Source organism: Miniopterus schreibersii (assembly GCF_964146895.1).
Source record: "Miniopterus schreibersii genome assembly, chromosome: X".
Classification (NCBI taxonomy): Eukaryota; Metazoa; Chordata; class Mammalia; order Chiroptera; family Miniopteridae; genus Miniopterus; species Miniopterus schreibersii.
Window position 1 is genome coordinate 69,393,409 of NC_138104.1, and position 21,903 is coordinate 69,415,311.

General features: G+C 38.3%; 1 protein-coding gene across 1 annotated transcript in view; it reads right to left on the bottom strand.

The window, feature by feature from the left end:
- The window catches only part of F8 (coagulation factor VIII), a 159,184-nt gene that overhangs the window by 91,540 nt on the left and 45,741 nt on the right, over positions 1 to 21,903 (bottom strand). Inside the window, exons 4-9 of the mRNA XM_081124883.1 lie at positions 20,089 to 20,301; positions 16,745 to 16,813; positions 15,316 to 15,432; positions 6,233 to 6,454; positions 3,527 to 3,788; positions 3,065 to 3,236 (exon numbers count right to left, since the gene is read on the bottom strand). Coding sequence (XP_080981009.1) covers positions 3,065 to 3,236; positions 3,527 to 3,788; positions 6,233 to 6,454; positions 15,316 to 15,432; positions 16,745 to 16,813; positions 20,089 to 20,301 — 1,055 coding nt within the window. The remainder of the gene's footprint in view (positions 1 to 3,064; positions 3,237 to 3,526; positions 3,789 to 6,232; positions 6,455 to 15,315; positions 15,433 to 16,744; positions 16,814 to 20,088; positions 20,302 to 21,903) is intronic.

Sequence of the window (21,903 nt, forward strand, 5' to 3'; positions counted from 1 at the left end):
ATTTTTCTTAGATGTTCTTCATCAAGTTAAGGACCTTGGCTTCTGTTACTAGTTCATTGAGAGTTTTTTTCGATCATGAATGGGTAGTGGATTTTGTCAAACCCCTTTCTCCACCTATTACATGGTCATGTGCTTCTTTTCTTTTATTGAATTATTATGGTGTAGTTCATTGATTTTCATATGTTGAACCATCCTTGCATTCCTGGAACAAATCCCACTTGATTATGGTATACAATCTTTTTTAAAAGTTGCTAGAATTGGTTTACTAATGTGTTGTGGAGAATTTTTGTATCTGTATTTACAAGGGGTATTAGACTCTAGTTTTCTTTAAAATTTTTGATATTTGTTTTGTGGCCTAATGTATGGTTTATCCTTGAAAATGTTTCATGTGCACTTGAAAAGAATGTGTATTCTATTGGAGTTGGGTGAACTTTCTATAGATGCCTGTTAGGCTTAGTTGGTTTATATATGAAATGAGATTAGCCATTGTTGATAACTTTTGAAGATGAGTGATGGGTTCAAAGAAGTTTATTTTACTATTCTTTTTACTTCTGAGTATGTTTGAAAATTTCTATATAAAAAGTAAAGAACAATTCTCAAATTCTTACATTAAAAGAAAAGATCAATAGGATTCAGCAAGGTGTCCAGAGCATAACCCACATAAATCAAAGAATGAGGTAGATCTATATATCTTTATGTGAAATGATATCCAAAATATATTGCTAAATTTTTAAAAATCATGGTACAGAACAATTTCCATAGTGCTCCTGTTTTGCATGTAAAATATATACACATACACTTGTATATGTATATATGTATATACTATTTCTAGATGAGAATATAAAAACTGACAGCAATGGCTACCTGCCAGACTAAGGAACTGGAAGTCTGAGGGGGAGGATAATTTGCTTTTCATTTTATACTCTCTTTTTTTGCCTTTTGAATTATTCTTACCAGCTAATTCAAAAATAAGTAAATACAATTTATGAAGAAAAATGTATAAGAATAGCTAATTAAAATTTTGAAGAAGTAAAATGAGGAACGACTGACCCTAAAAATATTAAAACATATTACAACTTGTTACAGTCATTAAAACAGCGTAGTAACAGATAACTTAAAGAGAACAAATTTTAGCAACTTAATGTTTGATGAAAAAGGCATTTTTAAATTAGCAAAGAAAGAATTGATTGGGCCAACTGGTTGTCATTTGGAGAATCCTTATTTGACACTATGCACTATACCCACAAGTAAATTTCAGAGCAACTGAAATGCTTATTGTTAAAATAAAATTATAAAAGTAAAATAATAAAATATAGTAGACTATTTTATAATCTCTTGAGGGTGGTGAAGACATTCCTAGGCAGAAAACATAAATGAAGACTGATGAAACATTGACTATATAAAGATAAAAAATCTTTGTAGAACAAAATACATCATAAAGGAGTCAAAGTACAAGTGACAGACTAAGAAAAATATTTGAAAGATAAATAACAATGTGCCAGTACCTATAATGCATAAAGCCTTTTACAAATATATAAGCAAAAGATGACTAACTTAATAGAAAACTGGACAAAATTTATAAGAGGGCAATTTACAGAGGGTGTCCTGTAAATAGCCAACAAACATGAAACACTATGCAATTTCACTATTAACCAAGGAAATGTAAATGAAGACAATATATAAATCTTTTGCCTATCAAATTGGAAAATTTTCTGAAGGTTTATAACATATATTTTTGTCAATGATGTGGCATAAAGGGCACTCATATATTCTTGGTGAGGGTATAAATTGATACAGAATTGTTGAAAGGCATTTTGGCAATATCTAACAAAACTCCATGTTGAGAAAGGCAATCTCATGTGTATTCTTTTGACCCCTGCTTGGCTATATAAGAATGGGCCTTGGGTCTGGAACACTTCCTTATTAGGAAATAAAGAGCCCACACAGCCTGTTCCAGACTTATCACCTGGGGTGAGAATATCTTTCTCTGTTTCAGTCTCAATGGATGCCCCTTTGTTCTGCTTAAGCATGTGCATCAGTGGGCCTCAGGAATGCCCCCAGCTTTCAGTATTTCAGATTCCATGGGGGAGGGGTTGGGATCCTTCTGCTGTAGTATGAGATGGGTGCACATAGGAAACTGCCCTGAGTTGGCTGCCAGGGGAGACCTGCTAGCCATGGGGCACTCTTGCGCACTATTGGAGCTGATCTTGCTCTAATATGTCTCTTCTCTATGTGAGTAAAAGTATTTGACTATATTGCCTCTACCTTGGTAACTCCAAAACCCAGGTGCAGTGGGCAGAGGTGTTTGGACTTCTATTCCTGGTGGCTAACATAGCGATGATATTTGCTACCCCTCATGTAGAGTCTTCCTCTGGCATAGGTAACTAGTGCATGGTGTTCTGCTCAGTGCTCCATGTATAATAATTAGTGTCATTCATGATATTCTTGAGCTGCTGAGTTGATGCAACCAACCATCTAGCTCCAAATTAGTTGTGAAAAAATAACCCCTTTTTAAAAACCATTGTTCACTGAGTATTCTATTCTTTGCAGCATAAGCATTCTTAATACTTTATATCAAAGGTCAACAAATATTCTCTGGATAGGGCTACATAGTACATGCTCTAGGCTTTGGGAGCTATATCTAGTCTCTTCCTCTTCCTCCTCCTCTTCTCCTTTCTTCTCCTCCTTCTTCTTTTATAACTCTTGAAGAATGTGAAACCCTTCTAAGTTCACAGGCTGTCCAAAAATAGACTATGAGCCAAATTTAGCTCACAGGTCATAGTCTGCTGATTTCTGTACTACATAATTGATGGGAAAAGTTTTAGAAGGATATGTATCAAAGTCTAAGCAATGAATATTTCAGGTTTAATGAGTGGCATTAAATTTGTATTGTACATAGTCATATTTTTAAACAAACTTATAGTCCACATTTATTTGTGTAATATTTATATATTTTAAAAGATAATGCCCATTAGAGATAAGGCTGAATTATGAAGTTTTAAGAAACTCAAAACCCTCCAGACTTTTTCTTCTTACCCAACCTTATATCTTTTCCTCAACTTACCAAGAGTGTATCTCCAACTTCTCCATAAAGTAAAGGTCCCAGGATTCCTGATTCATGTTGAATAGCTTCACGAGTTTTAAATGTTCCATTTGTGTATGCCATAAATCGGACTTTTTTGTACTTCCGACCAATCCGCTGAGGACCATTATTCAAATATAGACTTTTATAACTGCTGTATGAGACACAAAAAGATGAGAGGTTCAAATGAGAATTCTAAGTAGAGGACATATTGCTAAAATACAACTTTAAAATAGCTGATATGATTTAATTAAGAAAAAGAATGGAAAAAATACAAGCATCCTTGACGCTTAGCTATGTGTTTCCAAACATTAATGTCCTTGATGTTTGATTACAGACCTGCACCTACCCTAAATGTGGTTTGAAGATTTATTGTTTTGAATAACTAGGAAGAACCTTTTGAGTATAGGGAAGAGATAGTAGCAAGAATCAAAAGGTGCTTACCTGTCATTGGGGGTGGGGACTGAGGGAGCATAGTCCCAGTCTTCCTCTTCAGCAGCAATATAGTGGACCCAAGTTTTAGGGTGCTTCTTGGCAACTGAACGGATTTGGGGAAGGGGAGGAGAGTTGTCATCATCAAAACTGACAATATCCATGTCAGAGTCATAAAGATCATCATCATAATATTCCTCTTTTTCATTATTTTTCTTCCGTAGTTGAGGTTCCTCTGGGCAGCTATCCACTTTGACATAAGCTTCCATACCATCTGGAGTCAGACAAACAAAAAATGTGAGATTCCTACAAAACTTTCTTGCCTTAACTTCTACAACATCATTCTCTATCATTAGGCCTTCAAGACCCCCTCTTAAGTGTTCCCTTCCCCACACCAATATTCTTTCTTGCCACTTTCCTATATAGATTACCTTCCCCATATCTGGTACTTGATGGTTTCTTCCTGTGGTCTTTGCATTCATCATTTCCCTTCTGCTTGACTCTCCTTCAGTACAAGTACATGTTTTACCCCTTTTCAAGACTCATTCATTTGCTCTTACAATGCATATGGATATTTCCTTTCTGGAACTGGCTCTGAGCCTGTCACTCCCCAACTCCCAAATTATAAATAAGGAGTTGTGAGGAACTACATATTTTCAGCACCTGGAAGCTTAGTTCAGACCAACTCCCATTTCCACAGTTACCTAATGATTTCCATATTTACTTCATTGAAGCGTGACACAAAACATTGATTTAGTAACAGCTTATCAGGAAAAATGTTAAGGTAGATATAAATTTCAAGATGCATTCCAAGTTCATAAAAACATGAAAAGGTAAACACAAAATAAAAGAAATATGTTATATATTTTAAGAACATATTTGCCTGTGACCAGTTGTAAGCCTAATGGCAAGTCTATTCAACAATCTCAATCTCATCTTTATGTTTTATAAAATATAGATAATAATTCCTACCCTATCTATACCATAGGACTATTTTGAAGATCAATGTTAACAAGGGAAACCTGTTTACTGAATGATGGGGAACAGGGAAGACTTCAGGAGCAGCAAACAAGTAGTCTGGGGTACATGTGGACTTAAAAATAATTGATTCTAGATAGAAAAATGAAGGGTTTTATTTGAGGTCCAATAAGGCAAAGCATTTTTTCTGAAAAACAAGGATTAAAATCAGTGAAAACAAGTTGTAAAAGAATAAAACAAGACATAAAACAAACTCCTCTTAAATTGAATCAGCCTCAAACTAGATAATGACCAACCTGCATGCAAGTAAATGACCTATTCCTCTATGCTTATATGATCAACTTCCTGTTACTTGCCCAGTATGACACACTTTATCCCTAATATTTTGTCAAAAATCTCACCAATATTATATAACAGGTGAGGAAAAGAGGTCCTTATTCTTCATCACTACAGAGGACTCTAAACAATGTCACTCGTGGAACATAAGGGGGAAATGGTGGATGTATAGCAAGATCAAATCTCTTTTCCAAGGCAACCAAGGAAGCTGAAGAGAGGATTAAACAAGAGTGGTAGGGCAAACAAGTGGTGTTGAACATGGAGGTGAGGTCTCCACCACCTTCTCCTCCAATAGCCTTCAATGGCCACAATAGAGAAGTAGACAGAGAGTCGTGATGGATTGATTCAATATTAAAGGTTAACAGAATGAATACATAAGGAAAATGGGGGGGGGGGTGAGATGATTATATAATATGAATTTTTACAGCCTGTAGCTACAAATGAGGTCACATTAACAATAACTTAAAACTCTAGGTATCACTGTCACAAAGTGCTTTCACAGGAACTTTGACCCTTTGCAAAGTCCCCATTAAGTAGTCCTTAAAAACCTCATGTGGTGTCACAAATATGCTTACCAACTTCCACTCCCAAGTTGCTTCTCCCAATATCCACTATCCCTGACATGCTCTGAGTTTTCCATATGTCTCTCATTTCCTACCAGGTATCTGCAGAGTGCCTCCATGTACACTAGTTGTCTGGTGTCTCATATTGAGCACTGCAATATCCTCTTGTATTTGCAAGTTATTGCTCTGGGAATCTCTACTGATATCCTGGAACCCTGTGATCACAACCTAGGCAGTGCTGTTTTTTTCCATTTCCCTAAATTTTCTCATAAAACATCTCTTCAGCTATGTATGACCTGCCATCTCTCCACAATATCAAAGCCTTGTTAATGGGATCAGGCTGAAAAACCAATAATATGCTGTCCTCCCCACTTTTGTCCCTTCATTTATCCCTAAACCATCTGCCCTACCGCTATCACAGGTATTTAACTAAAACTTCACCAATACTACAAGTTCTCAAGCCCTCTTATACTCAAAGCAAAATCTTTACTCTGAAAAGTGGCAACCAGGGAATCTCAGTTGAGGTATAACTAACATAATCCTATACTGGGGAGTGGACAGTAAATTCCATTAAAATAAGAGCTGGATACTTATAACACTAGCTTTTAGGGTGCACAGATAGCCCGGCCTGTGTTGCTCAGGGGTTGAGAGTCGACTCAAGAACCAAGAGGTCATTGGTTTGATTCCCAGTCAGGGCACATGACTGGGTTGTGCAGGAGGCAGCTGATTGATGATGTTTCTCTCTCATTGATGTTTCTATCATTCTCTCCCTCCCTCTCCCTCTCTCTCTAAAAATCACTAAAAACATTATTTTTTTTGAAAAAAGATCCACAGATATTACCATGTTGGTGAGAAGAGATATGGCAAAACAGTAGAAATTGGCCAAGGTCCATCAGAAGTGTCTGAGCAGTAAGGAGAGTTATTGGTGAGACCTCTAAGGAGGCCTGTCGATGGTTCCTCACAAGAAATGTGTGACCTTCAAGGAAAATTGAGTGCACTTTGGGGGTGGTGCCCATTCCAATCACATGCCAATATACCGATTTCTTATGACATCCAATTAGACCTGTAAAGTAGGAATAAGATAGCTATGATCATGAAGTAAAGAAATTGAAATGAAAAACATTTTCTAAGATAGGATGAACAAATTGACCTTATAAATTTTATTATCTTGACTCAGAACCAAACTTTCTAAGGACATTGGGGTACTGTGAAAGCAACAGCTCTTACCAAACTCACCAATGACTGTCATGCTGCTAAAACCAATGAATATCTTTTAGTCTTTATTTACAGCTGTTGGCCATTCATTCCTTCTTGAAATTCTCTCCTCCACTGGCCTCTATGCCAACACCTCTCTGGGTTTTATTGCTCTACTGCTTAGACTGTACCTTTTTCTGTCTCCTTCCCTGATTCCTCCTTCTCTACGCACCCATTAGATGACAGATCACTTCAGTGATCAGCTTTGGGCCTTATTCTCTTGTTAATCAATATTTTTCTCCCTGATCAATATCATCCATTCTCCTGGTGGTAATAATCATACATATGCTGATTACTCTGCTGTGTCATACCTTCCTCATAACTCCAGACACATATAATCACCTTTTCAGTATCTTTACCTGGATATATCAGAAAACCAACACATCCAAAACCAAATTTGAGGTATTTTTTACCTCATCTTCCAGAGTTCCTTTTTTCAGTGAATGGTTGTACCATCCTGCATTCAATTCTGTAAGTGAGGAGAATTAAAGATGGTGGTGGACTAGGTGGAATTAGTCTGAGGACCAAACTGGAATTATAACTAAAATATAGAAAAACCATCCTGAATAATCAACTGCAACTGAAGATGAGCTGGAGAGCACCCTCATAACCAAGGAGGAAAAGTAGAGACCACATAGAGAATGGTGGGAAGTGCGGAGGTGAGAGAGGGCTGGCTGGGGTCCCACAGGCAGCAGCTGAAGATCCAGAGAGATATCTCAGCTGTGGGGGGTTTCCACTGAGGACTCTGGGGCCTAAACCCCAGGGTGGGCTTCCCGGCCAAGAGCATCAGAGCTGAGAAAAGTGCCCACATAACATCTGGCTATGAAAAGCAGCAGTGTTTCTGTCAGCCAGGGAGAAATGGTTAGAAATGCAGGCACCCTCTTAAAGAGACAATGCACAAAGTTTCATGTGCAGCCACTCACATTGGGATACAGCAGAGGGAGGGCAGAGTGGACTGGAGCCCTATAAGGAGAATCTGGATTTGTGGGCTCTGAAGATACAGCTCAGAGGGCAACCCTGTAGATTCCTGTTCTGAGTCATTCCCCCATACTGCAGAGGCAGACATTTACCTTCCAAGCAGCTTTTGCTTGAGAGGGAAACAATTGCCCCACCCTGCTGGAAAACCTCTCCCCCTACCCTGTGGAGTTTCTATAGCCTGAGGCTCATGAAGAGAATCAGGTTAATTAGCCTGCAGGCAGAGGCAAACGTCAGAGTCCTTTGAGTCTTTGCCTAACCTGCTTCTGGACCCAGGCCGTGAAAAAGGAGACTTTGGTGTGCATCTTGGTCCTGTCCAAGTGCACCCAGCCCAAAAAGAGGGGACCTCAAGGTGAGGGTTGTTGATAGCTCCAAACAGGGTACTCAAGGCCAGTCACAAACACCATCTGACACTGGCCTGCATCAGAGACCTTCCAAAAAGACTGATAATCCTAGAAGATCTTTCTAATACATAGAAACAAGCCCAAACAGGCAGCCAAAATGGGGAGACAAAAAAACAAGACTCAAATGAAAGAACAAGAGAAGCCTCCAGAAGAAGAACTAAATGAAGTGGAGATAAGCAATCTATCAGGTACCGAGTTCAGAATACTGATTGTAATGATGCTCAACAGCATGAAAAAAGACATGGAAACTATGAAAAATGACCAGTCAGAAATGGAGAGTTACATAATAGAAATAAAGAATATGTTGGAGGAATAAACAGCAGGTTAGAGGAAGCTGAGGATTGGATCAGAGAATTAGAAAGCAGGGTAAAAAAAATCACTCAATCAGAGATCCAAAAAGAAGAAACAATTAAAAAACAGGAGGACAGTCTAAGAGAGCTGTGAGACAACATGAAATGTAACAATATTCACATCATACGAGTGCCAGAGGAGGTCGAAAATAAGCAAGGGTTAGAGAAGCTGTTTGAAGAAATAATGGCAGAAAACTTCCCTAACCTGGTCAAGGAAAAAGTCACACAAGTTCAGGAGGCACAGAGAGCCCTAAGCAAGAAGAATCCAAGGAGGCCCACACCCAGATACATCACAATTAAACTGGCAAAAATTCAAGACAGAGAATCTTAAAGGCAGCAAGAGAAAAGCAATCTGTCACCTACAAAGGAGCCCCCATAAAGCTGTCAGATGACTTCTCATCAGAAACTGTACAGGCCTAGGGGAATGGCATGAAGTATTCAAGGTAATGCAAAGCAAGGATCTGAAACCAAGACTACTTTATCCAGCAAGGCTATCATTCAAGACAGATGGTGAAATAAAGAGCTTCCCAGACAAAAAAAGACAAAAACAAAAAACAAACAAACAAAAAACACACTAAAGGAATTTATCACCACCAAACCAGAATTGCAGGAAATATTAAAGGGACTGCTGTAATTAGAAGGAGAAATAGAAGCATTGCAAGAAATGTTAAAGGGATTGCTGTAATAAGGAAAGAAAAAGAGAAATATAGGTATAAAGAATTAAAATGGCAACAAATAAGGACCTAGCAATAATAACCTTAAGGACTTTAAGGGAGGGATCAACAGCAATACAGTCATAGTCATGGACTTTAACATCCCACTGACTTCACTGGATAGATCTTCCAGACGAAAAGTGAACACAGGAACAGTTATTCTAAATGGCACACTAAATCAGATGGATTTAATTGATATTTACAGAACATTTCACCCCAAAGCTGCAGAATATACATTCTCCTCAAGTGCACATGGTCCCATGTGGTCTATTTTCAAAGATAGACCACATGTTAGGACACAAAACAAGTCTCTACAAGTTCAAGAAGATTGAAATCATATGAAGCATCTCAGATCACAGTGGCATGAAATTAGAAATCAACTACAATAAAAATACTCAGAAACTTTTAAACACATGAAGGCTAAATAGCATGTTTTTAAACAATGAATGGGTTAACAATGAGATCAAGGAAGAAATAAAAAACTTCCTGAAAACAAATGAAAATGAACACACAACAACCCAAAATCTATGGGACACAGCAAAAGCAATCCTAAGAGGGAAGTTCATTCTACTACAGGCCTACCTTAAAAAGGAAGAAAAATTTTTAAAAAATTAGAAAGCTCCCCTGTGAAGCAGTCCGGACCAGAGCTTTTATTTGCTGGGAGGTTTTTTTTGTTTTTTTTTTAATTGTTGCTTCAATTTCAACGGTTGTTACTGGCCTATTCAAATTTTCTGATTGTTCCTGATTCAGTTTTACATGATCCAGAGACACAGAAACATGGAACAGACTAATGAATCTCAGTGGGAAGGCAAGGGTGGAGGAGTGGGTGGGGAGAGATTAATCAAAGAACTTATATGCATATATGCATAACCCATGGACACAGACAATAGTGTGATGAATACCTTGGGTGGTGGGGTGTGGATGTTGCGTGGAGGGGATCAATGAGGAAAAAAAAGGAGATATCTGTAATTCTTTTAACCATAACGATAAAATTTAAAAAAAATTATGTGAGAGTTTTTTTTTGTTTTTTGTTTTTTTTAATCCTCACCTGAGGATATTTTTTTCCATTGCTTTTTGGTGGTGGTGGTGGGGGGAGAAACATCGATATGAGAGAGACTCATTGGTTGGTTGCCTCCTGCATGTGCCCCAACCAGGTTGGGGATTGAGCCAGCAACCAAAGTACATGTCCTTGGCTGGAATGGAACCTGGGATCCTTCAGTCCTCAGGCTGATGCCCTAACCACTGAGCCAATCAGGCTAGGTCAGTGAGAGTTACTTTAAAAAAAAAATTATCTTTATTGTTGAAAGTATTACAGATGTCCCCCTTGCCCCCCCATTGATCCCCTCCAACCCGCATCCACCCCACCCCCAGGCCTTCCCCATAACAATGCCTGTGTCCATGGGTTATGCTTATAGACAGATAAGTTCTTTGATTAATCGCTCCCCACCCACTCCTGCACCCCCACCTTCCCTCTAAGATCCCTCAGTCTGTTCCATGCTTCTACATCTCTGGACCCATTTTCTTCATCAGTTTATTTTGTTTATTACATTCCACATATGAGTGAGATCATTTGTACTTGCATTTCTCTGACTGGCTTATTTTGCTAAGCATAATACTCTCCAGTTCCCTCCATGCTGTCCCAAAGATTAACTGATCTTTCTTTTTTACAGCTGCATAGTATTCCATGGTATAAATGTACCACAGCTTTTTTATCCACTCATTTACTGATCTGCACTTGAGAAGAATGTATAATCTGCAGCTTTGGGGTGGAATGGTCTGTAAATGTCAATTAAATCCATCTGATCTAGTGTGTGATTTAGGATCACCGTTTCCTTGTTGATTTTTTGTCTGGAAGACCTATCCAGTGAAATCAGTGGAGTATTCAAGTCCCCTATTATGACTGTCTTGCTGCTGATCTCTCAAAGTCCTCTAGAAGTTTTTAAAAAAAATAAATTTAGGTGCTCCTATATTGGGTGCATATGTTTATCAGGGTTATATCCTTTTGTTGGATTGATCCTGTTAGTATTATGTAGTGACCTTGCTTGTCTCTCATTATGGTCTTCATTTTGAAGTCTGTTTTGTCCAATATGAGTATTGCTACCCAAGGTGTTTTTGTTTTTTTCATTTCCATTTGCATGGAAAATTTTGTTCCATCCCTTCACTCTAATCCTGTGTGAGTCTTTTGTTATGAGGTGCATCTCTTGTAGACAGCATATATTTGGGTCATATTTTCTTATCCATTCAGCCACACTATGTCTTTTTATTGGAACATTTAATCCATTTATATTTAAAGTTATTATTTATAGATACTTATCTGTTGCCATTTTAATTCTTTATGCCTATGTTTCTCTTTCTCTCTATTTCTACTTCTAATCACAGCAATCCCTTTAACATTTCCTGCAATGCTGGTTTGGTAGTGATAAACTCCTTTAGACTGTTTTTTGTTTTTTGTTTTTGTCGGGGAAGCTCTTTATTTCACCATCTGTATTGAATGATAGTCTTGCTGGATAGAGTAGTCTTGGTTTCAGATCCTTACTTTGCATTACCTTGAATACTTCATGCCATTCCCCTCTGGCCTGTAGAGTTTCTGATGAGAAATCAGGTGACAGCCTTATGGGAGCTCCTTTGTAGGTAACAGATTGCTTTTCTCTAGCTTCCTTTAAGATTCTCTTTGTCTTGAATTTTTGGCATTTTAATTATGATGTGTCTGGGCGTGGGTCTCTTTGGATTCTTCTTGCTTGGGACTCTCTATGCCTCCTGAACTTGTGTGATTTTTTTTCATGATCGGGTTAGGGAAGTTTTCTGCCATTATTTCTTCAAACAGCTTCTCTAACCCTTGCTTATTTTCGACCTCCTCTGGCACTCGTATGATGTGAATATTGTTACATTTCATGTTGTCTCACAGCTCTCTTAGACTGTCCTCCTGTTTTTTAATTGTTTCTTCTTTTTGGATCTCTGATTGAGTGATTTTTTCTACCCTGCCTTCTAATTCTCTGATCCAATCCTCAGCTTCCCCTAATCTTCTGTTTATTCCTTCCAATATATTCTTTATTTCTACTATGTAACTCTCCATTTCTGACTGGTCATTTTTCATAGTTTCCATATCTTTTTTCATGCTGTTGAGCATCTTTACAATCAGTATTCTGAACTCTATATCTGATAAATTGCTTATTTCCATTTCATTTAGATCTTCTTCTGGAGACTTCTCTTGTTCTTTCATTTGAGTCTTGTTTTTTTGTCTCCCCATTTTGGCTGCCTGTTTGGGTTTGTTTCTATGTATTAGGTAGGCCTGCTAGAACTCTCAGTCTTTTTGGAGGGTCTCTGGTGCAGGCCAATGTCAGGCACAGTTTGTGACTGACTCTGAGTACCCTGTTTGGAGCTAGCAACAACCCTCACCTTGAGGTCCCCTCTTTTCTGGCTAGGTGCATTTGGACAGGACCAAGATGCACATCAAAGCCTCCTTTTCCAAGGCCTGGGTCCACAAACAGATCAGGCAAAGATTCAAAGCGCTCTGAGGTCTGCTTTTGCCTGTAGGCAGATTAATCTGATTCTCTTCATGAGCCTCAGGCTGTAGAATCTCCACAGGGTAGATCAGCTGGTTGTTATCAGTCTCTTAATGAGCCTCAGGCTGTAGAAACTCCTCTGGGTAGGGGGAGAGGTTTTCCAGCAGGTTGGGGCAACTGTTTCCTGGCCCAGGAAAAGGCAGAAAATTGTCTGCCTGAGAAAGATGTCCTCTGCAGTATGAGGAAATGACTTGGCACAGGAATCCAGATAGGTGACTTCTGATCTGTCTTCAGATCCGATAACCCTAGATTTCCCTCACACAGCTCAGTCCACTCTGCCCTCCCTCTGCTGGAGCCCAAGGTGAGTGGCAGCACAGAAAACATTGTGCGTTGTCTCTTTAAGACGGTGCCTGCAATTCCAACTGTTTCTCCCTGGCTGACAGAAACCCTGTTGCTTTTCACAGCCAGATGTAATGTGGGCACCTTTCTCAGCTCTGGTGCTCTTGGCTAGGAAGCCCAGCCTGAATTTATGCCCCAGAGTCCTCAGTGGGAACCCCCCACAACTGAGATATCCCTCTGGACCTTCCTCTGCTGCCTGTGGGAGCCCAGCCAGCCCTCTCGTGCCTCTGCACTTCCTACCAGTCTCTATGTGGTCTCCCCTTTCCTCCTTGGTTATGAGGGTGCTCTCCAGCTCATCTTCAGATGCAGTTGATTATTCAGGGTGGTTTTTCTATATTCTAGTTGTAATTCCAGTTTGATCCTGGGAAAGTGTCAGTGTAGCTTCCACTCAGTCCACCGCCATCTTTAATCTCAGGAGAGTTATTATCCCCACTCTCACTTCTAACATCCAATCTAACACCAATTAGGACAATGTAATTAATAACACAAATATTTACTGAGCACTTGTTTTATTTCAAGGACTGTCCAAAGTATTTTACAAGTTTTAACTCATTCACTCCTCACAATAACTCTCTGAATGTAGAAATTATTACCATCCTTCTCTTAGAGGACAGAAAACCCATGTCCAGGGAAGTTAACTTGCTCAAATTTGAACCCAAGCAGCTGTATGTTTAGATACTTTTAGAATATAGATATTTTTTATTTTGGCTCCTGAAGCTTTCAGATATATCTGTTTTTCACTGTCGTTACTACCCCCATCATCTGAATCCAAACTTGCTACCATTATCTCATATATGAACCACTGGAATAGCTTCGTTACAGGTCTTCCCTATTCCCTTCCAAGCTTTTCACCCACAAGGAAACTAGTGTGTTACGTTTGCATTTCAGATCTGATTATAGTATCCTTCAGCTCAAAACTCTTCAGTGGCTGCCGTTCCATATAGAATCAAGTCCAAACTCCCTAGACAGGCCTAGAAAGCCCTGAATGCCTAGATCCCTAGTACCTCTTCAGTCTCATTGCACATCACCTCATTTTCCTATTCCTAATCTTGTTTCAAAGCTCAATTTAAATTGCACTTCCTTAAAGAAGCATTCTCTGATTTCCCAGTCTAGATCATTCTCTTTTATTATGTTTACAAATAATTATGTAATTTTCCCTCAGAGTAATTCTTGGTTTGTAATTTTTTATTTATTATTATGATTATTTGATTACTATATGTCTATTATGCTATAAGCTATATGAGAGCAAGGACTTGCATGAATTGAAAGTTAATTTCTTTTCTAATTCTAAAATCATGCATACTCATTATAGAATAATTGGAAATACAATAAAGAGTTAAGAAAGTATCCATCTTGGTCCTTTTTTATTTTCTTGTGTTTCTAAATTTTCCAACTTCCTCTTTGTTGGTTTATATCCTAGTTTTACTGTAGTACATCTTCAATGGCTTCTAAGGGCTACCATTTCCAAAAATGACTTTATTCTTCCCCCAACACTGATTTATAGTTCGGCTATGAATTCCAGGTTGAAAACCTTAGAACTTTAAAGGTATTGCTTCATTATATTGCCAGTCTAATTTTCAAGTCTTTTTATGTGACCTGTTTCTCCCAGGGGGAGCTTAGCTATTTCCTCTGTGTTCTCTGGAATTCCACAATCGTAATTTTGTGTTGGAATCTTTTTTATTTGTTTATCCTGTTGTGAAATTTTAATACAAAGACTCAAATCTTTTCATTCTTAACACATGCATTTAATTTCAAATATATTTTAAAATATATTCTCAATCTCTTTTTTGTTTTATTTTCTGGGAGATTTTCTCTATTCTACCTACCTTCTATTGAATTTGTATTTTGGCCATTGTATTCCTAATTTTTATGAGCATATTCTTTTTTTGATCATTTTTTCATAGAACCCTATTATTAACTAAGTATGTTATTATATCTTTATAAAAGTACTAATTAGAGCTTTTGACAAGTTTTCTTCTGTTCTAAGCATTATCTCTTTTTCTTCTGGGATTATTATTTTCTTTGTTTATCTTTGAATATCTCTTTCATGTTTCTGATTTTCTTTAAATATCTGTTCACCCTTGGCTGCCCACTTATACTTAAGCAAAAGGAAAGAGAAATCTGTGAGCTCTGTGAACATGGGCAGGCCCTTATTTTTAGGTAACTGGAGGAGGAATCAGCCACTGTACTTTAAGGCCCACAGCCAGAGGCCAGAATTCAGTGGGCTTTCCCTTGGGGTGCAGGGCTATGTGCAGAGAACTGGAGAAAAAAGCTCTGGTAGTGAATGCTGAAGACCCTGAGGATTCTTGAGACAGTGTGTACATACCTGGTAGAGACCGGTTTACATAGCCATTGATTGTGTGCATTTCAAGCCGGGGCCGAGCAGATGCAGAATCCATAGCTTGTGTGGAGGACTCAGATGTTTCTGAATGCCAACTTTTCCCTGATGAGAGAGGATGCAAATGTAGGGCCAGCTAAGTGTCTGTCTCATGACTGACCCTCCCTTTCTCCTTCCCTCTCTCCCATGGGCAAATACTGCTTACACCTTAAGCATTTTTGTCAGCACAGTAGGAATGGATGACTTGCCATCAAAATCAGAGAGAGGGAGAAGACAACTACCAAAAGGGAGACATTTCCAGCTCAAACTGATTATCTCTCTCTATATATTTGTCCATGACAGGGAAGGGATAATGACAAATGATAACTAGAAGGGAGAATATTTGCGCCATGAGGATTTTATTCTGTTCATTAGCTTATTCAACCCACAGTTGGGAATCCTTGGATGTGGAGGGCCGACTGTATGCATTTCTATGCCATTTTATATAAGGGACATGAGCACCCATAGATTTTGGTATCTGAGGCGGTGGGCTCCTAGAACCAATCCTCTATGGCAGGGGTGGGGAACCTTTTTTCTGCCAAGGGCCATTTGGATATTTATAACATCATTTGAGGCCATAAACATTATACGTGGGTTTTCACCTGCACAGGGGGTCAGCGTAATCCCCATGTTGCTCAAAGTCAACTGTACTATTATTTCAATTTTAAATTTGGGGAAACTGAACACAGGGAGTTTAAGTAACTTGCCAAAGTTACTTAAAAGTTAAGAGATGAAGATGAGAGAAAGTATACTCATTGAAGCAGAGAGTAGAACGGTGGTTGCCAGGAGCTGGGGGTGGGGGAAATGGCAGATATTATTCAAAGGGTACAAACTTTCAGTTTTAAAATGAGTAAGTTCTGGCTATATAAGGTACAAGCATGATAACTATAGTTACTAAGAGTGTGTTGAACACTGGAAATATGCTAAGAGAGTAGATTTCAGGTGCACTTGTCACACTCAAATGGTAACTGTGAGATGGATGTTAATTAGCTTGACTGTAGTAACTATTTCATTATGTATATGTATATCAAATCATCATGTTGTACACCTTAAATATATACAATATACAACTTTTATTAAAATTTTCTTAAGTTAAGCAAAAATTCATTGATGGTGGATTTAATGAAGAAGATGAGGCTAACCTGTTACCCAGCTCCTGTATCTTCTTACCTCATAGCTGCCAATGAAACCAAGGGTGCATGTTTTGGAGGGGAATTCATTGTCATTTCCATCTCCTTCATTCCTGAACAGTAATGTAGTTTATGATCTTTCTATAATCACTTCCTTTGGACAATAGCAGCCCTCATCTCAAGTACCAGAATAAATTAATAGATTTGCTTTCTTTCAGGAGCCTAAAATCCAGATTGCAGTCACTAACCTTCATCAAATACAGCAAAAAGTAGTACAAATTCATGCAAGGTCTGTGTCCTTTCTTTGGCCAGACTCCCTGCAAAAGAAGTGAGAACATTTATTGTCTATTGAAAATCCTTTTATAGAAAATTCACACTAGAAGGAGATATTACTTCATCAACAGCTTGAAAGTAAGCACAAATGTAGTCCTTTGTCTCTTTAACTTTACCATAACATCATTTTTTTTGGTGTCAGGTCTCCTATATCAGTGCTTCTAAAACTATTTGGGGCAAAGAACTTTTTTTTCAAATTTGTTGCAGACAAGACCATTACTTTTATAAAATACAATTAAAATGAATTACTAAAAAATGAAATGAGAAAGACTCAAAATACAAGCCCATATAATCATATTTTATATAATATATATGTATGTGTTCAGAGCAAAAGAAAGAGAAAAAGAAATATTACAAAAACCATACACACTGTTCATGGAAAATGTGCATATATGCAATTAATATAGAGAATTTCTATTATGTTTTAACATTTCTTACTTCTGCAGTTGTAAATAAACAAAAAGTATGAGCAAAATAACAACTGACCATATTAAACATCTATAGTCATACTTTAAATGAACACCATGTACACCAATATTTAAAGTTGTTAATGTTAAAATGAGTTTGCTTCATATATTAATAGTTGAATTTGTTTGTTGTCTTTCTTAGCATTTTATTTCTTCATTTTATTAGAAAGTTTTCTTTTAAGGCTTATTTTGAATAGGAAGAATTTTGCTTATGATATTCCCCTTTTGTCTCTCTTGTACCCTTGATGCTTGGGAAGTAAAAGTTAGATTAGACAAATAAAGTAATTCACTAACACAAACTTAAAATACAGGCAAAGCTGTTTGAAAGCATTTTAATTCTTATTTTATATTTATAATTATCAAATAGTGAAACTGCCTTTTACTTTTGGTGACTAAGTCTATGGGTTTCAACCCAGGTATAGATTCATGAAACCACCACCATCAGAATACAGAACAGTTCCAACATACCCCCAAATTTCCTCCTTCTAGCCCTTTATAGTCATATGCAGTCATTATATATATGTGTGTTTGTGTGAGTATGTATAGTCATGCTCTTGGCAATCACTGGTCTGTTCTCCATCACTACAGAGTTGCATTTTTGAGAATATCATATAAATAGAACTACACAATATATAACCTTTAAAGACTGTTTTTTTACTTGGTATAATACCTTTGAGATTTATCCATTTTGGTGCATGTATCACTACTATATTCTGTTTTATTGCTGAGTAGTAGTTCATTGTATGGATGTACCACAGTTTGGTTAACCATTCACTTATCGAAGGACATTTAGGTTGCTTCCATTTCTTGGCTATTACAAATAAAGCTGCAGAGAACACTCATGTACAGATTTTGTGAGAATGTTAAGCTTTCATTTCTCTAGGGTAAATACTCTGGCATGAAAATAAAGTTTATATTTAACTTTATAAGACACTGCCTATAATTCTGAAACCAATTCAGTGTGTATGGGTTTTTCCCCAACACCAAGTAATTCTGAGACACTAACTGGATGTCCCACAATTTAACTTGATTCTGACCCTATCTTCCTGGAGGCATCAGATCCCACAGGTTAAGGGGGCTCAGTCCTACAAGACTGCTCTCCCCACACCACTTCAGATGCCAATTGTAAGTCCAGGTTGTCACCTGTGCTTCTGACCAATTGGTGGCTATAGATCCGAGGTTCCAATGACTCCCTCCTTTGGTTCCATTAATTTGCTAGATTGGCTCACAGAACTCAGAGACACATTTTAGCTACTAGATAACCAGTTTATTATAAAAAGGTATAACAGAAACAGCCAGATGAAAGAGATGCATAGGGCAATGTATGGGGAAAGAGGAGAAAGCTTCTATGCTCTCTTTGGACACACCACTCTCAGAGCACCTTTGGGTGTTCACCAACTGGGAAGCTCCCCAACCCCGTCCTTTTGGATTTTTATGGAGGCTTCATTACATAGGCATCATTGATTAAATCACTAGCCATTGGCAATTGGACTCAATCTCCAACCTCTCCCCTCCTTGAGATCGGGCCAGTGGGACTGAAAGTTCTAACCCTTAATCACATGGTTGGCCCCACTGGCAACCAATCCCCAACCTTAGGTGCGTTCCAAAAGTCACCTCATGATCACAACAAAGGATACACTTATTGCCTGCATCATCACAGGACATTTCATGGGTTTTAGGTGCTCTGCCAGAAATGGGATGAAGATCAAATATATTTTTCCTATTTTATATCACATATCACACTGCTAAATTGTTTTCCAGAATGGCTTTACCATTGTGAATTCCCACCAACAATGTTGCTCTGCATTCTTGCCAGCATATTTTACAATTTTTAAATTATTATTTTAGCTATTCTAATAGATATGTAGCAGTATTCACTGCGGTTTTAATATGCATTTTTCTAATGACTAATGACATTGAGCATTTCTTCACATACTTATTTGCCATTTGTACACCTTCCTTGGTAAAGTATCTATTTAAATCTTTTGTCCATTTATTATTATTATTATCTTTATTGTTGAAAGTATTACATATGTCCCCTTTTTATCCTGTTGACTCCCTCCACCCCACTCCCGCCTCCTCCCCAGCCCCCCCCCACTATTGTTTGTCCACAGGCTATGTATATATGCATATAAGTTCTTTGATTAATTTCTTCCCCCCCCCCTTCCCTCTGAATTACTTCAGTCTGTTGCATGTTTCAATGTCTCTGGATCTGCTCTGCTCATTAAAAAAATTGGGTTGTTTGTTTCTTATTGTTGAGATTTGAGATCACATTATATATTCTGGATATAAGTCCCTTGCCAATTATGTGATTGGAAAATATTTTCTCCCAGTCTGTAGCTTGTCTTTTCATTCTTACTTTTCTCAGATTTTTATATGCTTTTGGGTTGTTAGAGTTAACAAACTAACCTTCCAAAGTAGTCTGTACATCATTGATCACATATTTGGTTGTGTTTACCTCCATGGAACTTTCAAGGAACCCAACACAAAATTTACAAAGGCACTACTGGGACAGTCCATGTGATATTTGAAGTAGAAAGTATCAGTGCTTTGAGAAGAAAGACCTAATTCCAGAAGTTGGCTTTTCCTGACCTTAAAAGTGCATTGTGGCAACACAGGATGAGCATCTGTTCCTTTAGGAAACTAAATTATGTTCCTTTTCATGGGCAGGATGCTAGGGAAAAGGAACCTTTTTAAGATTAAAGAACATAAATGCTATCTTCTATGAATAGACCCAGATGTTTGTACTTCCCTGCTTATTTTCTCTCAGTCCTACCCTTTCTTACACTTACCTTCTCTACAAACCAGCAGGGTTCCAATGAGGCCTGAATTCAGGTCTTTCACCAGGTCCACATGAGAAAGATAAGAGTAGGTGAGACATGGTGGGTCAGAGGCCATTGGACCATTCTCTTTCAGGACCTGCCATACGTAGGTATGACTTTCACCAGGAATGACTTTATCATCTTTCTTCTCCCTTTGGCTGGTCTGATCCTCATATCCAGCACCTAAAGACAGAATGCATAAAACTGTACCTTTTATGTCCATTATCCACTCAGGGAAACATATCAAGTTATTGTTACCAGTAGATTCTAGACGAGAAACAGCCTTTCTGCAACTTAATTTGGAAGACTAACAAGCAGCATCTATAAATGGGGAGAAGCCTCGTATATTCTAGGGGAGTTCTAGACCACTAATGCAAACATAAGTGGTTGAGTGGTTCTCAATGAGACCACCATACTTTAACCAACTAATTGTTTCCATTATTGCATATTTTAACCTAATTGAAGTCAATTCAACTCAATAGACATATCTTGGGTACATACTTTGTCCCAGGCTCTTTAATAAGCACTGGTGAGGTTCAGGGAAGAGAAAGGCACAGAGATTATTTAAAAATGTTTTAAACTTGGTTCTCTCTAGAGGGGAAGATCACATCAGGGGCATATATTTTCTGGCTGTCCTATCCTTAGTGATGTTAAAATTGATCTCTGGATTAGCCTGATACCTCTATTGTAAATCAAGCACTATATGTGTTCATTGTTGATGATGTATCATTGCATCTAGGTCATTTCAGTGGACAGAAGTAGAAAATATTTAAAGGAATTGACCATAACACTTATGCTTCTATTGAAACATTTTTCTAGCAACTGAAGTTCCAGAGAAGCCAAAACATTCAGAGTACTCTTCATTTATGCCCCATGTTATCCCACAACAATTATACACCTCCAACAGAGCAGTGCAAGTGACCCCTGCACTGCCCCTGCTCTGCCAATACTTTTACTACAAACTCTCAGCAGCCAAAGGCCACCCCCAAAGTCCAGGTGGGTGGTACCCACTATAAAGTCAGCCTCTCTGGGGTATAGGGGCACCTCCTCCAGTGGGCATTAGGGACAACTGGTTTCATCAAGAAGCAAGAGCAGACCAACACCTGTGCTTGGAAGAGCTTGGTGGACATTTTGAAAAACCCGAGTTGGCACCTGGGGATGGAGTATGTGGTTCAGCTGTCTGTGTGATTGTGGGTTGGTATCAAGTTCTGGATAGTGGATAAGTTTGGACAGGGAGGAAGGAGGTCATGGAGGGGTACAGAAGGGTTATCAACTGTATCTATAATGTTTAAATAAAGCAAAGATGGCCAAATGTTAAGTTTAGGCAAAGTGAGGTGATGAGTACATGTTTGTTTATGTTATTTTCTATACCCTTCTTTGTTTGAAACATTTAATTAAAAAAAGAATACCACTTTTCCTAATAGTCAGGTTGGGAGAGGGGTATGGGAGGTTAGATAAGAGGCCAAGAATATGTAAAACAGTATAGCTTTCTTGGGGACAGGGACAGTGAGTTGATTGGGAGAAATGTAGCATTAGGATGGCCAGGCAGTGCTGATGGACCACTTGAGATGAGGTATTATGAACTTAGTGATACATCTCCATTTGGTTTGTGATTTTTATTTCAACTATGGCCATTCGCTTGATGGCTAGCAGAATGGTTGGAGAACAGATTTAACCAGGGTACAAGCTTAGCCAAGTGAATAGAATGGGGATCAAGGAGGCTAGGAACTCGTGAATGCACAAAAGGGCACCATGGTTGTGAAGAGCCTGGGCATCTGAGCTGGA